The sequence below is a fragment of the Protopterus annectens genome, chromosome 7.part0 (assembly GCF_019279795.1).
Source record: "Protopterus annectens isolate FY-2018-M chromosome 7.part0, PAN1.0, whole genome shotgun sequence".
Taxonomy (NCBI): Eukaryota; Metazoa; Chordata; order Ceratodontiformes; family Protopteridae; genus Protopterus; species Protopterus annectens.
The window spans coordinates 1,020,831,608-1,020,850,181 of NC_056739.1; the positions used below are offsets into that span (position 1 = coordinate 1,020,831,608).

General features: G+C 37.7%; 1 protein-coding gene across 1 annotated transcript in view; it reads right to left on the bottom strand.

The window, feature by feature from the left end:
* RAD18 (RAD18 E3 ubiquitin protein ligase) overlaps window positions 1-10,950 on the bottom strand; it is a gene marked incomplete in the record, with an annotated part of 1,469,636 nt that extends 1,458,686 nt beyond the window's left edge. Inside the window, 1 exon segment of the mRNA XM_044077569.1 lies at window positions 10,719-10,950. Coding sequence (XP_043933504.1) covers window positions 10,719-10,772 — 54 coding nt within the window.
* Between the last annotated feature and the right edge of the window lie 7,624 nt (window positions 10,951-18,574).

An 18,574-nucleotide genomic window follows, 5' to 3' on the forward strand; every position in this document is an offset into this window, starting at 1 on the left:
CCCCCATATTTGCAAGCATCAGATCCAGGATGTTGGCACTTCTTGTGGGGGGTGTCAACCAACAGCCATGGCATTGGAGTTAATGAAGTCCAGGAACCTTTGGGCAAGCGAGTTTGAGCATGAGTAATTTACCCAGTCAATAGATGTGTAGTTAAGGTTGCCCAAAACCATGGTGTTCAGATGCATCTTGATGGACTCAAGCTGATCCAAATAGGCAGAGTGGTTGTCCTGATTCAAGGAGGGTTCCTGTAGCTGGCAATGACTTGAATAGGTGTCCTACCAACAGTTAATAGGACCTGAAGTATCTCCAGGGAATCATACTGTTTATTATTTTATTTATTTTTTTATTTTACATTTGTTGACTGGGCTAGTCTAACTGGATATATTTCCATTTTCAGTAGAGGCCCGAAGCTCCAACATAGCACAAAATGTAATATACAATTGTATAACATATAAAGTAAGAGGTATTTAGAATAAAAAGAAGGATTTTCACAAGTACAATAGTAAGCAGGTGAGTATAAAATAATATAACAGTCATGTGATCGTTTGATAAGAGAGATACACTAAAGTTCATTGTTAGTCAACATAAACACTTGTGGTTATATAAGTTTTACAATGACCAGTTTTTAGCATACAGTAGAGTATGATTGTGTATCCATAGGCAGTATGAAGATAAAAAATAGGAAAGGTGGTAGATTAATCAGGGTTAGTGCAGGGGCATAACCAGTGTGATTTTAGGTGAATTTTGAGTTTTTGCTTAAAGAGTGACAGTGAAGGCAGTAGAGTTAGGTTGGTAGTTCTCCCCGGGCCTCTACTGAAAATGGAAATATATCCAGTTAGACTAGCCCGGTCAACAAATGTAAAATAAAAAAATAAATAAAATAATAAACAGTATGATTCCCTGGAGATACTTCAGGTCCTATTAACTGTTGGTAGGACACCTATTCAAGTCATTGCCAGCTACAGGAATAACGATTGATAATAACCTCTCCTTTGATCAGCATATCAACACCATTAAAATAGTCAATAGAAAAATAGGAAGCTTATATAGAATCAAACCTTTCCTAACCTCTTCATCCAGAGCCAAGATTGCCCACTCCCATCTTTTGTCAACTCTTCTTTATGCCTCACCAATTTTTACTAACCTTAAAAAAGCCAACCTTAACAAACTGGCTACTTGCTACAACAACATTGCCCGTTTTGCCACTAGTAACCCTTTTAGAACCCATCACTGTATTAACCTGAAACTTTTAGGCTGGCTAGAACTACAAAACCTTCTGTTAATCCCTCAACTCACTATTGCCCATAAAATTCTATACCAACCCAATAAAACCCCTATACTCTCTAAACTTTTAATCCCTTATAACAACCTAAACTCCCTTCGCTCTTCCAGTAAACTTATGGCTACCATAACAAAGACTAATAATTCTGCTGGTGACTCTCTATTTAATAATACTGTAGGAAGGAACTGGAATCTACTTCCCAGCGATATAACACTTACCACATCTCTGCCTCTCTTCAAACATAAAATCAAAGATTACTTCCAAAGCCACTGGCTCTGTTCCTGTACAAAACCTGACTAATTCTTTACCTCTTCTGCACTTTCCGAATACTTTACTTTCTCTCTCTCTTTTCTAAGTCTGCATCAGGCTATCTCCTTTCAGAGTTTTTTTGTTTCTTCTTTCCCCTATGTTAATCTCTCTCATCCATTTTTTTCTCTTTTTAACTTTTCCTTCACTTTTCTTAAACTACTTCACTTCCTCCTCTCCTACTATAGTGTTTCTCTTTCTCCTTTTGTTACTAAGATTAGTTCTATATAATATTACAAGTAAATTTTGCTCTCTGTTTTGTGCCTTGTTCTTGATGTTACTACAGCTAATAATGTTATTCTTAGAAATGTGATATTCTTCATGTGTATACCTGTTATTGGGTACTATTTTTTTTTATTTTGTCTTTTCATCTATGATGATTTGTCTATTTGCTTGTTTATTTTTGACTTTTTGTTAAATTTGTGTGGAGCTTTTCTCCCCGGGCCTCTACTGAAAATGGAAATGTATCCAGCTAGACTAGCCCGGTCAACAAATGTAAAATAAATAAAATAAATAAATAGTTAGAAGGTTCCAGTGTTTCCCAGCAGTATTGGAGAACAGCCTGCCGCCTGACAAGTTATTGGACTTACTTATGCTAGCAAGTAGATTACTTGAAGAGCGTAGGGAATTCAGATTATTATAAGGGGTAATGAGGTCAGCAAGTACTGGAGTATTATTAGGTTGGTAAAATATTTTATGAGTAATGGTGAGTTGGGAAAAAGTTAGCACGTTAGGGAGTTCAAGCCAGTCTAGCTGCTTTAGATTCAGACAGTGGTGTGTTCGAAATGCATTGCCAGTGGCAAATTTGGCAATATTGTTATAGGAGTTTGATAGTTTAAGAAGATTATTTTTTTTAGATTAGTATAAATAGGAGAAGCATAGAGAAAAGTTGAGATTAAGTGAGAGTGGGCAATGGTGGTTCTAGCTAAGTTAAGGAGTTAAGAAGGGTTTGATTCTATATAAGGAGCCTATTTTTCTGTTCACTGTTTGAATGGTGTTATTTATATGGTTATCGAAGTTAATCGGGAAAGATGAGGGTACCATTGTTAGATTTAATACAGAAGTCAATAGGAGAGGACCTATTAGTAGGTGTAAAGAGTAGAAGCTTGTTTTTTTTGGCGTTCAAAAGGAGGCAGCGTTTCAGGAACCAGTCTTCTACTGAGTTGAATACTTTTTGAGTTAAAGAATGCAGTTCAGATGTGGAGTTGGCAGAACATGTAAGTGTGGAATCATCGGCACATTGAATGCAGGTGGCTTCGGGGACTGCTATGTGAAGGTCGTTGATGAATAGTGAAAAGAGAAGAGGTCCTAAAATGGAGCCCTGGGGGACTCCAAGGTTGACTGGCAGGTGGGATGATAATTTATTTTCCCAGAGAACTGCCTGTTGCCTATTGTTAAGGTAAGACTTGAACCACTGTATAGCTGGGGTATCTAGAGCAAGAAGTTCAAGAGTATTTATAAGCAGGGGATGATTAACCATATCAAAAGCCTTTGAAAGGTCGATGAAGAGAGCAGAAGAGAGGATGTTGTTATTACGGTTCTTATAGATGGAGTCAGTGAAAGATAGTAGAGCGGTGGTAGTGCTATGAAATGGCCTAAAGCCATGTTGGCACTTAGCCAGTATGTCGTGTTTAGTTAGGTGGTCTAGTAGCTGGTGGTGAATGCATTTTTCCATGACTTTAGCTAAAGGTGATAGTAGAGCTATTGGTCTGTAATTAGAGTAGTCGTTGGATTTACCACCTTTATGTAGGGGGATGATGTGGAGGACTAGTTATGTCCTTGGCCAACTGGAAAGCTTGGAAAGACCCTGATGTGGTGATTCCAAGGCAAGTAGAACTCGTCCTTCAACTACCTCCTTTCTTAGAGTACCTTAACTACACATCTATTGACCGGCTTAACCAATCTGCAAGTGTATTTATCTTTAACGAACATTGATACACCACCGCCTTTAGTATTCACACCTTCCTCCTCAGAGAAGGCATATATTCTGAAAGGAGTAGCAGCCACATTGGCCCTGCAAGGCTACTGGTGCCACTGCTGCTGACAGCCATGCTTGAACCATATCTGCTTACAGATTTGTTTTTTTATTCTTAGCAAATGTTGCCTATGGTACCTGAAAACCTACCCCCCATGATACTGAAGATCTTACCATCCTTAACAGTCTCCCCGAGGTTCTGCCTAACCTGTGGACCGAAAAGGTCAGAACCTCTGAAATAGTCACTTACACATTATGACTTGAAATTCTCTGTGAAATCTATCAATTATAAACCAGGCATGTCCGCAACTTATAACACTGGCTCCACCTGTTTTATCCTACATGTCGCCTGCATTTTTGGCAAGTTGCATTGAAAGACTCAGCACTGATATTACTATTGTCATCTGGAAAGCCAGCTGAACCTTGAAGCTTTCCTGCTCCTCTGGAAATTCTTCCAACTCCTGCTGGAACTTCATGTATAATAAATAACTGGGTGCCCCAAGTGTAGAATTCACACACATACATAAAGCGATCTATATTAGCACTATATTCTTTGTTTGGGAGGATGGACTACTGGAATCTAAGAGCTGCCACAATGATGACGGAATCCACAACAGGAACCTTTATCCACTCTAAGAAAGGAGGTAGTTGAAGGATGAGTTCTACTTGCCTTGGAATCACCACATCAGGGTCTTTCCAAACTTTCCAGTTGGCCAAGAACATAACTAGTCCTCCACTGGCATCATGCAAAAAGCCATGATGGGCAATAAAAAGCCACCACAAACCTTTTCTGGAGACCAGAGAATGAGTGCTGGCCAACCTCTGCTTTCACACAAGTTGAAAAATCTATCCATAATTCAGACTGTCTGGAGGGGGCAATCACTGTAATTTCCCCTTATCAATATTTGGCATGGGAGGCTCAAAAGGAGAATCATGATGCTTCCCATTTCATCTACAATAATCTCCTCAGAGGTGCAGAGGACAAGGAATTTTCAGAGGAACCCGACTGATAATTATAAGGCAGTTTCCACTGACTTTCCAAACCTCCAGCTCTAGAGCAGATGGAGGCTGCAGACTCAAGTCTGAAAGGATACTAGGGTAAAAACTTGAGCAGCAGCCAATGTGGGAGAAGGCTCTTGCATCAGGGGATACAGCCTTGGTGTCAAGAGTCTCCCCCTGAACACCAGCTGGCAATGAGGACATTGTGCACAGGACATGGCACCGAACAACACATACAAAGACTAGGGTATTCTCCCAAACTCCTAAAGGCCACTTAATTCCAGCACTTATGTCAAAGCTCTCAGCAGCCAAAGCTCACAATATTGATGGCCAAAATGGCACCATATATAGACCATGAATGGTCAGCTCCAAGGAGCACGGCCAAAGGAACCATTGGCAAAACAGGTACTGGGACATTCAAGACCAAAGACAGGCTAACAAATGCATCAGACAAGAGCTAGATGATGTAGAGAAATACTTACAGCAGTATAGCTTTGTAGTTGCTATTGGTGCTGAAGCTAGGGGTACTGGTTATAAAACTGGTTGAGCCTAAATAATCCTATCTTTTCAGTTGTTTGTCATTTGCAACGGAGATTAGGAAGGTTATATTCCACAAGTGTTCTGGGATCTCCTTAACTGCTACCATCCCAGCTTCCTTACAAATAGGCTTGAGATTCTCTGGCAGGCAGCAAACACTGACAGGGCCTTAACTTTGGTCATATCAAAGTAATGGGAAAATGTAAATGCAGGGTCTGTTTCTAGCTGCATTCCTTTACGGCCAATGATGTTCAAATTGTGTTTCAGTCCACCAAGTCGTTTATGCTTTCCAAAACTTACTTCCTCTTTTCTGTTGATCAGCTTTGACTCCTTAAAATGTAAGGTAAGTGATGAATTCAGAAGCTGTTTCACGAGAATGAGACTCATAACTTCCCTGGTAATTTCATCTTACTATTGCAGCAACTCTAAAATAACTCTAAATCAGTACTTCAGAAATGTGAATCAATCTTCAGAATTTATGATAAAAAAGCACAAGGCAAGGCTGTCCATTCTCCGTTTTATTATTTGCAATCTGTCTGGAACCACTAACAAAAAATAAAACAAGGGGCTCAAGTGACGGGAATGTGATGATAATAAAGACAAATTAGATCTATTTGTAGATAACTTAATTTTCTACTTAAAATTCCTGCCTGGGTATACCAAAGTTATTTAATCTGCCCAGACAATTCACAGGAATTTCAGGATATAAAATAAACAGAGAAAACTAAAGCCGTCTCTATCAACTACTCTTGATCTTGTTACCTCATTCAATACCTTCCACAGTTACAGAAGAATTATAATACAAAATAACTAGGTGAACTGATCACGAGAAATGAAAAAAAAATTCTCCCAAAGCATCTTTGGATCACTCAAAGAACAAAATATTAGCTTTCATAAAGACATGGAAGAGTAAAATTCAGGAAATAAAGACGTTCATAGTCCTCCAAATTTTATTTTTAGGATAAGCATTTTTCATGATTTGGACATCAATTGCTGGAAAATATCACAAAGGAAAATTAACAAGTTTATTTGGGAAGCAAAGGTGGCAAGAATTGACTGCCAAAATCTAATTATATGCACTGAATTGGGGGGGGGGGGGTAATGCCTCATTTACAAAGGGAGCACAGAGCCATTCAAGGAAATCTACTTTACTTCAAAATCAAAATTACAATCCCAAATATAAAAAAATGATGCCTTCTTAATGGGGTCATAGAGAAAAGGTCCAAAAGCTTAACATATGGTCCCTAGGGTTACAGACAATCCCATATGACAATTGCTTTTGGGGGGGGGTGTTTATGCCAACGTGTCATCCTATGAATAGCAAGTAATATCTCCCCTGTAAGTTTTGACTAATGACCAAAAGGATTATCTTGATTGAACCATCTCTGATAATACTTGACTGCCCCAACAGTGGTCAACAGAAGAAGAAATACTATACTAGGAGCAAATCAGTACAGATGGGAGAAGCATAAACTAGAGAGACTTTCCTAACATCTATAAGCCTGATCAAAAAGCTGTAATAAAATATAGAATATTATTGTCATGTATTACACTAATATGTAAAGCCAGGAATTATCATCATTGCAAAGACTTAGACTACTTGTGAGAGTAAGGTCATCTAATGCAAACAATAAGAAACCAATAAGTAAAATATACAGATATTAACAAATGTTAATACTTAATCAAATGTCTAAACACAGAGGAGACTGGCAGCATATATGTTAATTTTGAAAAGATTTACAAAACTTAAAAGAAATCTGGGGGTTTGAATGGTCACTTGAATTAATCTGATGTATGTTTAAACTGAGTAGAGTCACTTAAGGAACCTAGGCATACTAAAGTTCCAATAGCCCTTACTATAATGGTAGCCAAAGACATAATTACTTAAAAAAATAAATAGATAAATAAATAAATAAAAAACTGGAAAAATACTAATAAACATGAATTATGGGAATTTATTGACCTTATGAACATAGTAAAGATTCAGGAATAGAAATTACAAGAGACAAAAGTAAGCAATTTTCACAAGAATAAATTGTTATTGTAGAACCCACAGGTTTCAGAGACTACCAATTAACACTTTTGAGGTAACATTCAATTGAAAGGATGAAGGCCTTTATAGGTACTTGAAACAACTTTTAGAATCTTGCTCAGCCAATATATACAGTCGGTCTTAAACTGAGGCTATATCAGTCAACAGATTATAGAATGACTAACTGTAAACCTTAGTACTGGAATGGGTTTGCTGAAATTACGAGACAGCTTTTTGTTAGAAGTTAGGAAGTACAGTCTCTGCCATCAAGGGATCACTGGAAATCGTAGGTTCATAGGTAAGTACAAGGCTAGCTGCCCTTGTGAGCTATTTTAAGCCTAACCAATTTCCCTTTTTTTGTGTTTGAAATAACCTATCCCATTTGGTTAAAGATTGGCACTACCCATCCCATGGTTGACCATTCCGTGCTACTTCTATAAAAATAACTGGAACCATGCCATACATAATTTCAGTGGACCCGTGCATGACAAAGCATTTAGGAGCTGCCTCTGTTCATTAGTAGTAATGGGAGAAGTCCTGTGGTAAATTTTCTGTTTTCCATCCATACATCTAATTTGTGTTTGAATTTGGTCAGGGGTGAATCTTGTATTATGTGGATGGAAGTCTATTCCACAGCAGCAATAACTCTGCATTCATCTACTAATAAATACTGCAGAACTCTCTTCTACTACAAGTTGTGAACAAGACTCCAAGAAAAGTAAAATTCCTTCACTTGAAGCTGCTCCTCCATTTGTAGACAGCAATCCACTCTTCCTGGGAGAGAACCAAGATCACTAAAATGGAAGTACCAAGTTTGATTCTAACCATTTCACATTTGGCAGACAGCCACTCTATTGTGTGGTAGAGGTCACAGTAATCTTAGCTAAAAGGGCACCACCATCTGCAAACAATAAAGCTATAACCTTCAGTCTTCAAAATGCAATCTTTAACAATCTACAACCAATAAAGCTGCAATTCTCACTCCTCAAATTGTAAACTCAAGAACAACTCTGTGCCTTATGCACCATGTACTCCATTACATAAATGGCAAAATACATTACTAAGGAGAATATACTTGTGTTTAGGTGGCAAAGCATTTACAAGATGCCTCTGTAAAATAGGTGAATAGATGCCAGACCCAGAATAAATTTTCAATTTCCTATACATTAATCCAGGTTATGTTTGAATAAGGTGAGAGATGAACTTTGCCTTTCATGGACGGGAAGCCTGACCCAAAGCAGGGGATGTCCTCCAACATATTCTGTCTATGTTACAAACAAGGTTGAGATCCTTGGATCAGGTACTTCTAATGCTGTTTCACTTGCTGACATGCAGCAAGTCCTTCAGTAGTGGATCAGATGATGCCTTATAAGTCAAGCACAGATCACATCTCAGTTGTCCGTAGGAGGAGTACAAAGATAAGGTTATGAGGTTGTCTGCATACTCCATGTGGTTTGTGTCTTGTATTCTTTTTGTAAGGAACCTCTGTGAGAATTCCAGTTGCTGCATATGCCTTGAAGGGTACATACCGAAGGGAATACTGTACTAATGAGGACCAAGTACAGAGGGATAATGGCATATTTAGACCTGGATACCATACCCTTGATAATAAATTGTGCAATACAGAATGATTGCTTTACAACAGCAGACACATGGTGGCCAAAGGTCAGGTCACTATCTACATATCTTCCAACTCCCAAGCCACTGGGTATACGCTTAAGGGTGTAAAGTCTACCTAATAATTCCCAAGGCAGACAGACTTTCAAAATGTTAACAGTATGCATATTTTGGCAGTTTTAGGCCATGACTCCGGCACCAATTAGCTTGCGACAAACATTCCTGGAGTATATTAGTGTCTTTAAAGGACTCGACAATCAGGCTTGCAGTCATCTGTAAACATGGTTAACCAGAGGCTTTTAAAGTTAGTTTTGACTTCTGAAAAGTAAACACCAAAAGGAGATCCCAGCAATGAGGGACTCCACTCGTGACTGTCCTTTTTGTGGAGGTGAAGTCCCCTATCTTGGCGTCTGAGTCCTATAAGCAAGCCAGTTGGCTATCCAACAGGGTTTACTTCTATGAAGATAAGTGTTGAGTGCCTTGGCTGGGTCAAGACAGGCAGTGTGCTCCATGCTGCCCTTGTTCAAAGCTTTGGTGGTTCTCTCAAACAAGTCAAACAGGCTGACCAAGAATGATATGTCTTTACGAAAATCACGAATGGGAAAGGAGGAAAAAAAAACACATCACCTTTACCAGTTGTTTTTCTTAGTTCATCCTACTGGCAATTCAGGCATGAGCAAATAAACAGCACAAAAATGCATATGCTGAAAAACACAACAATATTACAGAAGTCAGAATACCCGTTCCAAGGATCTAAACCCCATACACAATAGAAACAGGACAGCTACTTGCCATAAAGATTATCCCCCCTCTGGAAAAGGCCTCCCATCCACATGAAGCAAAGTTAATTTATAACCCTATTCAAACATGCTTTGAAATAATGGAAGGGAAATCTCATATCCACACTGGTTTGAGAATGATGTCACTAATGGACAAGAGCAGCCTGTGAACGGATGACCCATACAAGGCTATATCATAACAATAGCATTCCACAGGCTACTGACACCAGTAATTTGTTAAATCTGGGTAAGCTTAGCTAGGCTTAAAACAGCTCTTTGGCCAGTAGCCTAGTAACCACCTGTGAATGCTATACATGACTGCAAGAAACAAAATGCAGGAGGACATTCTCTTTTCCGGAGGAAATGCATATGCAGATTATATAAGAATATGACACAGTTTAATGAGACAAATAATGCACCAACAAAATAACTAGAATAATTATACTAATTTTAAGATACTGAACAGAGGAATAGGGAGGAATGAAAACCACAGTGTAGTCTTGCAGGTAAGTGAAACCAGTTAAGAACAAAACAACCTCTGCTGGATGAATCATGGCAGATAAGAAAGATGGGAAAGAATGCACATTAGTAATTATGCATACATTACAAATATAAAACAAGGAGCATCATTATCTCTGAAATGTCACATCACAAGGTATCTCACTCATTTAAGAGAAGCCTGCACAATGCTCACTGATACTTACCACACTTCATAATGGTTTATTACGGGCTATTGCATTTGATTACAGGATGCTTTGCATCCTCGAAGACAGTGCAGCAGTAAAAGCAAATAAGATCGCAGAAACTGCAGATTCTTGCCTGACAAGCAACGCAGTGGATTAAGGCTACTGACAGTCGAAAATCTTCTTCCCGTGATCTACAGCTCGATTCCCTCTGCCTTCATTTTCTCACAAAGTGACTGTGAGCAAGTCAGTTAAGCAAGCATGACTCATGGTCTGAGACAACTAAAGCTCCGTGCAGATCCCTGTTCCATGAACACAAATATTAAAGAATCTTCAACCGTTTATCCATATAATATTACAGATGAGATGTCCACACAATCTATAGCAAACAAATCACACTGTAACCGGTAGCACAACCTACTAACTGCAGCAATAATACAACATACAGTTGATAACACACTGGCATAAGACTTTGCACAGTCTCGTGTCTTAAGCACCTTAACTTACTTTTAGTTGCGTCATACTTTCAGGAAAGTCTCTGTCATCATTACAATCGGACATTCTTTCTTCCTCGTAAACACAAAGAGCAACACAAAAAACTTTTAAATTCCAGTTATGTACTTGAGTGGAACTCCAGCTACTTTTGTTAAAACAACGCGCGCTGCTTTTGCAGACATTGCAACGATGTCACTTCCTATTGGGAAGCAGATTGGTAGAAACTCTGAGTAGGATGATTAGTGGGCGGAGAGGGATTAATTCTGGGAGATGTTGTTTTCTGTCAGAGTACGGTTCTTACAGATTGTTCCATTTATAAACCGAATGACAAGTTGAGTAACAACATGTTTTTTTATTCACTGCAATATCCGTCAACTGTCCAGATCAGATTTTTGAGATGTGAATCCTGAAACACAAATATCTTGTCAGTATTTAGTGACTTCAGTCCTTACTGGTTTGCTAGAAAACTACACATTTTATGAGGAACAGACCGAAAATGCGAGGCAAAAATCTGGACAAATTTAAGGAAACGTCGGGGTTTCAGACTTTGGAAAATATATGCTAATACAAAACATGTTATTCTAGCAACTTTATAACAGCATAGAACAATATTTAAGCAAAGGTCCATGATTTGGGGTGTTTGACCCCCACCCCCCCCCCACCCCACCTCCAATTTTTTTTTTTTTTTTTACTTTGTGCACAATTCTGGTTTTAAGAGGTTGAGAGGTATGACTGAGAAAAACATATTCAGTTGCTAACCATATCTATTAACTACCAAATATTGTCCGGTGGTAATCCAACAGCATTCATATTTCTCAAATGTCCCTGATTTGGGCCCAGAATTTTATTCTGTCCATGAATATTTTTTTACATTATCCATGATTCTGCAGATAGGTTGTGAGCTTAATAAATAATGCAGCTGTAGTCGTTTACGGCAGTGGTGCACAAAGACATTTTGTTACGCATACCTCTTAGTGCAAGAAATCTGGACAAAATAGTATATAAAAGTGGGACAAAGGCCCAAAATTAGGGGCAATTTCTAAATATTGCTCTCACAAGCTTAGCAAGTTGATAGAATAACAGGATTTGCATTAGCATGAATTTTCTGAAGGTTATGAAGTCTGAAATTCAAATGTCTGTCATTGTTTTCTAATTTCAATCTTTAATGATTTGTCAGAAAAAAACACAATTTTATGAAAAGTGGACCAAAAATATGAGGCAGAAATCTAGACCTTCTGTGAAAAACTGTATAACTGAGACTGAGGTACATTACTAGGTGAAAAAAAGTCACATTTCTGTTTATCAGTTGATGTAAGATACATCAAGGTTAAACTATGATTGTTAGAATACATGTTAGATCAGTTAAACAGTGTGTGCTAGGTGTGGTTTGCAGGACATATAAGTTTTATTAGAGGGTACATCTGTAATAAGTATGTATGGCCCCTCACTTTACGATGGTAATTAATTCCAGAGCCAACATTATAAAGTGAATATATCATATTGTGAGATCTGAAATACACTGCATTATGGTTACTCATCCCCAAATCCAAAAATATGTTCCAAGATCTAAATTTTGTAAACAAAAAAAACTGTTTTTCAATTAAAAATTATTATTGTATTAATATCAAACTGATTTCCAACTTCAAAAATGATTACCTGTTTTATTAATAGGAAATAAACACAGGAGACTTACTAGATCATAGCCAGATAAACACAGGAGACTTTCTGGATCATAGCCAGATGTTTTATTAAAGTAAGGCATTTTATTTACATTTTTATTCCAAAACCCTATCAAACCATGTAGGATTTCTTTGTTAACAGATTGCCATCTTATTCTCAAAGTATGCATCATGTTATAAACTTAATGTAGCAGTAAAATCAACTGTTAAAGTGTCAGGGGAACCCTCAGGCTTTGGTATTTTCTCTTGCCTTTGTCTCTTGCTACTGTTATTGTCACTTCTGAAGAAAGAATCTGTACTTGTATCCTTCTGTCATTTTCTCTGTGGGTTCTTAAAATGGCTCACTGCCTTGTCTTTTTAGTTCCATGCCTTAAGTTCACTGAGCTCAATGTGAGGGTATTTTTCTCACAATCTCTTTCACAACTTTCCAGGCTGCAAGCAATTCCTTCATCTCTCAAATTATCACCAAATGGTCATCTTGATAATGCTTTTCTTCTCCACTATTATACTCAGTTGATTTTCAAGTTTCTGTAGCTTCTCTGTTGTGATTTTCTTCTCATCTTCTTAAATTGCCTCAGTCATGTCAAGTGCATCAACCCTTAGACCCAGTGATTTAACCAGAGTGACAACTTTTTGTCTCTATAGTGCAGTTGTGCACAACGTCCGGCCCGGAGGCCAAATCCAGCCCCCAGAGAGTAAGCGAAAAATTAAAAAAAAAGTGAAAAAATACTATGCCTTATTCCAGTCATGCAAACTTCCCAACATGTGCTTACTTACCTAACTGACTGCAGTTGCGCACACCTCTAATTTTAGCCACGGAAGTAACTATTCTTTCTTGTTTATAACTTATAGTCTGTAAACAGTAGTAACGTTCTGCAAGAGTTTGTAATAAGTCATGGCTGCAAGACAGAATAAAGTTAAATGCAAAGTTGATGTAGAAAACAGGCAATTTCATGACTGCTGCCTTAAATAAAAATGCCACTCACCTGTACCCAGGATTTCTAGACGTCCCTATTTGAGCGGGACTGTCCCAGGATCACCAGCCACATCCCGAAGCCTGCACTGCTAGTTAAAATCCTGGCAAAACAGCCTCTGCTTTGTTTTTTTTTTTTTTTTGATTGGCCCATATGCCGGTATACAAGCCAATCAAAATAATCACAAACCAGAGCTATTTCTGTACAATTTTGAACTGCCTGATGTTCCGCATCGAACAGAAGAGGGTCAGTTATGTGATTTTTTGATTGGCTCATATACCGGCATATGGGCCAATCAAAAATCGCCAAACACGGAGCTACTTGTGTTTAATGCGGAATTGCGATGTTCTGCATTAAAGACTTTTAATTTTTGGTCTTCACTTAGTGTGAAAGACCTTTTTTTTTATTTTTTTGTGCCTACCTGGCACATCAGAAATCTGGCAACCCTACCTGTATCTATTATTAACGCGTAACAACTTACTATGTTTTGAGGTGGCCCGCAGATGCATTAAGAATTCGTGTAGTGGCCCTCCCCACAAAAAGGTTGTGCACCACTGCTATAGTGCCATCCTGTTCAAATGCATCAGAATCATGGACTGTGGAATGCCACAACAGTCTCCAAGGCAGAGTTAAAAGACTGATTGTAAACTTCATTCCAAGCACTCACAATCATTTTTCACAGTTCAGGACATTAAATTTAGTCTTCTAAAATGACCTTAAGGGTTATGCTCTTGCCTGCCCCAGTTAACTCAAAACATTTTGCAAATATCTTATGTTAATGTTTCTTAAAGGTTAATATTACCTGTCGGTCCATTGACTGCATCAAATGAGTGGTATTAGGCAGAAGAAATGTAATTATAATAAAGCTAAACTGAGTCTCCACACACTCCATTGATTGGCTAGTACAGGGTCATAACAAGGGCTATGGTCTAAAACCAAGAGTACTTTCAATGGAGTTTGTGCCTCTCTAAATATGATTTCATTACATGGCAAAACCCTTCTCTTGCCCGTCCATTAAACGGGTGCCTTATCACCCAAATTCTCTTGTTACACTTCCAGAACACATTCAATTTGTCCTTGATGACTTACTGTTGCTTAAATACTTTTGAGGTGTCAGAGTAGTAAACAGGTACAAGCTTTACTCTAAAATCATCAAAGATATTGGCAGCTAATAACAGGGTTTGCCTGTCATTCACAGGTTTATGCCCAGGTTAAGTGGCTTCTTTGCTATATAAGTTCACCTGGACATCTTCTTATAGAAGAATCCTGTTTCAACACAGTTGTAAAGTGTTGAGGGAGATGCTCTTTATCATCTACAAGGTCTCAAAATTCAGTCTTGAATAATTCAGCGGCTTCCTGATATGTACTAACAGTCACATCATGTCTTATCACATTCTTCAAATCACACATGCATAAATTGTTTGAAGCACTTTTTATTGACTTTAAAGTCATCATAACACATGCCACTAACTGACTGTTCTTTTGTTTTCAGCTAAAGAAAACAACATATTGCATGCTTGCAGATGAAGCATGAAACTTCCCGTAACTGTGACCCTTTTCATTTTTAGCTCCTTGATCCACAAATGTAAAAGTCTCTTCCATCTTAATAAGTTGTCTTCCCTTTTGCATGTTATTAAATTCATCAAAAAATTTCAGATCTTTCAAAACGTTTTTTTTTTTTCTGTAAAGTAACCATATCAGTACACCAACTCACTTATTTTCAAACCATGCTTCTTCAAGAGTAACTATTTGAAATGGCAGAACTTAGAATGCTGAGTCTCAGAATGTGGAGACTGAATGACAAGAAATCTGGATTAAATATACTAAGTCTGGGATTGACATATCTTAGAATATTCCCTTTTCTCCTAAGTAAAGCAATCTCATAGTTAGTATGTATAACATTTGGTGTGTTGCAGGGGGACTCCTACAAAAAACAAGTTTATAGGTAAAGAACGATGTTTGATAGTCACTCTTCTCCTGTATTTTATGTCTTTTTTCAGTGTTTCAGGACCCTGCATTGTGACCTGACTTTTCAGTAGGGTGCTTTCTTCAAGATTTCCTATTTAGTCTTAACTGAAATTTTCTGTTTCATGTTAGAGACCATTATGAAGAATAATGGAGTGCAGTCAGAGCAATGGGACTTCTTCCATGATGAAGCAACACTAAAGTAATTCCATCCACTTTACCTATTGGCTATAACGGCTGTTATTCTACCTACATTTCTTCTGTCACTTTGGGCATCATATTTGCATCATATGCAGAATGTTAGCATATTATGAAACCATTTCTCTTTTTGTACCAGAAGACTATTCTATAGTGAAATAAATGTATTGTTAGAGCTCACACTCTCTCCTGTCCCCACCAGTACTATTAAAAAACTCCTACAAAAACTCAAACCCTCCACCCTTGCTGCAGACAGCCTACCTGCTGACTTACTAAAAATGACAGCTGACTCCATCTCATACCCAATATCCATCCTAATAAACCACTCCATACAGGAAGCCTACATCCCAAACTATGGAAAATATCTAACATCATCCCTCTTCACAAAGGAGGAAACTGTTATGAGTTCTCCAACTACCGACCAATAGCCATCCTATCCCCCTTATCCAAAATACTTGAAAGATGTATACATTCCCAAATTGTACAATTCCTAAACTCTGACAACCTACTGTCACCCACTCAACACGGCTTCCGATAACACCATAGCACTACTACCGCTCTTCTGACCTTTACAAACATAGTGAACCATCACAGAAATAACAACAATTTTGTATCAGCAATATTTCTTGACTTATCCAAGGCATTTGACATGGTGTCACACACCATGCTACTGGACTCCATGTCCTCCCTATGCTTTTCCCCTTCCACTATTATCAGACAGACAGCAGTCTGTTCAGTAGCAGAATACATTATCACCACTACTACCTACAACCACAGGGTTCACTATTAGGACCACTACTTTCTTCCATTTTCACTAACAGCCTCCAGACCTCCACCCAAAATGCCTCACTCATAAAATACGCAGATGACTCCACTCTCATCTGTTCTGCACCATCACTCATAACCCTTCAAAAACTTACTCAAGACTCCTTCACCTCGGTAGAAAACTGGATTACCCAGATACAACTAATCCTTAATCCCAACAAAACCAAACTACTCATTTTCACACCTAACAAATCTAAATCTATCAACCAACCTTTTACACTCACTGCCAAAATGGTACCAACATCTTACCCACAAACCATACCAAACTCCTTGGCGTGGAAATAGACAACAAACTACTGTTTGATATATATATATAGCACAAACCATACAAAAAGTCCACAAAAAATTGGGAACACTATATAGACACAAAAAATTCCTAACTGACCAAGCACACATAACACTTGCCCAAACACACCTTCTATCTACTCTAATGTACGCCGCTCCACTCCTTACACACATAAGAAAACAGGACCTTGAACAACTTCAGTCATGGTACAATAAAATTGCCAGATTCGCTTCTAAATCCAACTACAAATCACACCACTGTCATGCACTACGTAAACTGCAATGGCTAGAACTACCCCAGCTAATCAACTATCATCAACTAACAATTGCCTACAATATTTTGAACTATCCACTCAAAACCCCATCTCTTAGCAGTTAGTAATCAAGCACACATCAAATCGTCTCCTACGCTCTTCAGAAAAAACACTACTATCTATCACCAAAGCCAACAACTATGCAGGACAAGCACTATTCTCTCATAGCATAGCAAGAAACTGGAATAACCTTCCCCCTAACCTTACCTCTGCTACATCACCCAATATCTTTAAAAACTCTCTAAAAGCCCACCTCATGAATAAATGGATATGCCCATGCATCACATAACATTCAAACATATCTTTTTTGACCACAATTTCTACTGTCACTGTCTGATATATGTAGTATATTGTTTGACAATGTACAACAATTTATTTCAATATGCTGAACTTTATTGTGAACTGTACATATTCTATACCTGAACATTTGATGTGCTGAACTTATCATAAATTGTACGTAATCTATGTCTGATCATCTGAGGCTTGAACTTATTGAAATGTTCTGAACTTATCAGAAATTGTACAGAATCTATGTCTGAACATTTGATTTTTGAACACATTGTAAACTAGAACTAAAATGTTATGGAGCTTTTCTCCCTGGACCTCCGCTGTAAATGGACCTGTGTCCAGTCGGACTATCCCGGTAAACAAATATAAAATAAAAAAATTAAAAAATTTATAATGTGAGGGCTGACTGTATGGACATACTAGAGTAGTCTACTTTGAGATGTGCATGTAATTTATTTTTATAGCAGAAACAGAAATAAGTCTGAAATGCAATACACATGAGCATGCAGGAGACATTAAAAAATCCAGCTAGATTAGTAATTGTTCGATTTGCACAGAAGCATAAGTTGTGTGGATTCTTTTCAGATAACTTTTTTTAGAACAAGTTTGCTTTAATAGATTTGTTGGTAAAACTGTGAAACAAATGTTAGAATATAAGTGTTTTTATACTGAAATATAACATTGAATTCCCCTTTGAGCTAAATGTAGAATGTAATTGAAAGTTTTACTAGTTAATTAAGACTGAACCTTCTGTATTAATAGAGCTATCTGTGCATCTGTGTTTTTTTATCTTCCTTGGAAGGCAATAGCCAAGACACCAGGGGAATAAACTTTTTACTACTGGATAGTGTTGTGAATTATTTATTATTTTATCTAGTAGTTATTGTGTATCTTGTATCATTCTCTTGTTCCTTTACTGGACATGAAAAACACTCAGGTTCATATCACTCCATTTTCTTTTTATTGGACATGAAAAACAACTTGCCTTCAATTTTCTAAATCCAGGAAGGTGATGTTAGGAACCCAAAGACACCATCCTATGTTAATCTTATTCAATAATTTACTGATCTGTTTGCACTTATTTTTGTAGAATGCTTTTAGCCATGATTATTGCATGAATATGCAGAAACACATTCCCCATTGCAGTCTCTGCACTCTATGCATTTTCTAAGGCTAGGGATTTTGAAAGCTACTGTTAGCATGGAATGTTGTACAGCTGAATGACACCTCAAGGTCTCATGCAGCAACATTAGTCATATGAAAGCAAAAGTATCACATAAGTAGTTTTTTGAATGGGAAGGATGATATTTGAAAGGGTCCAATTAATTTATTTATTCCTA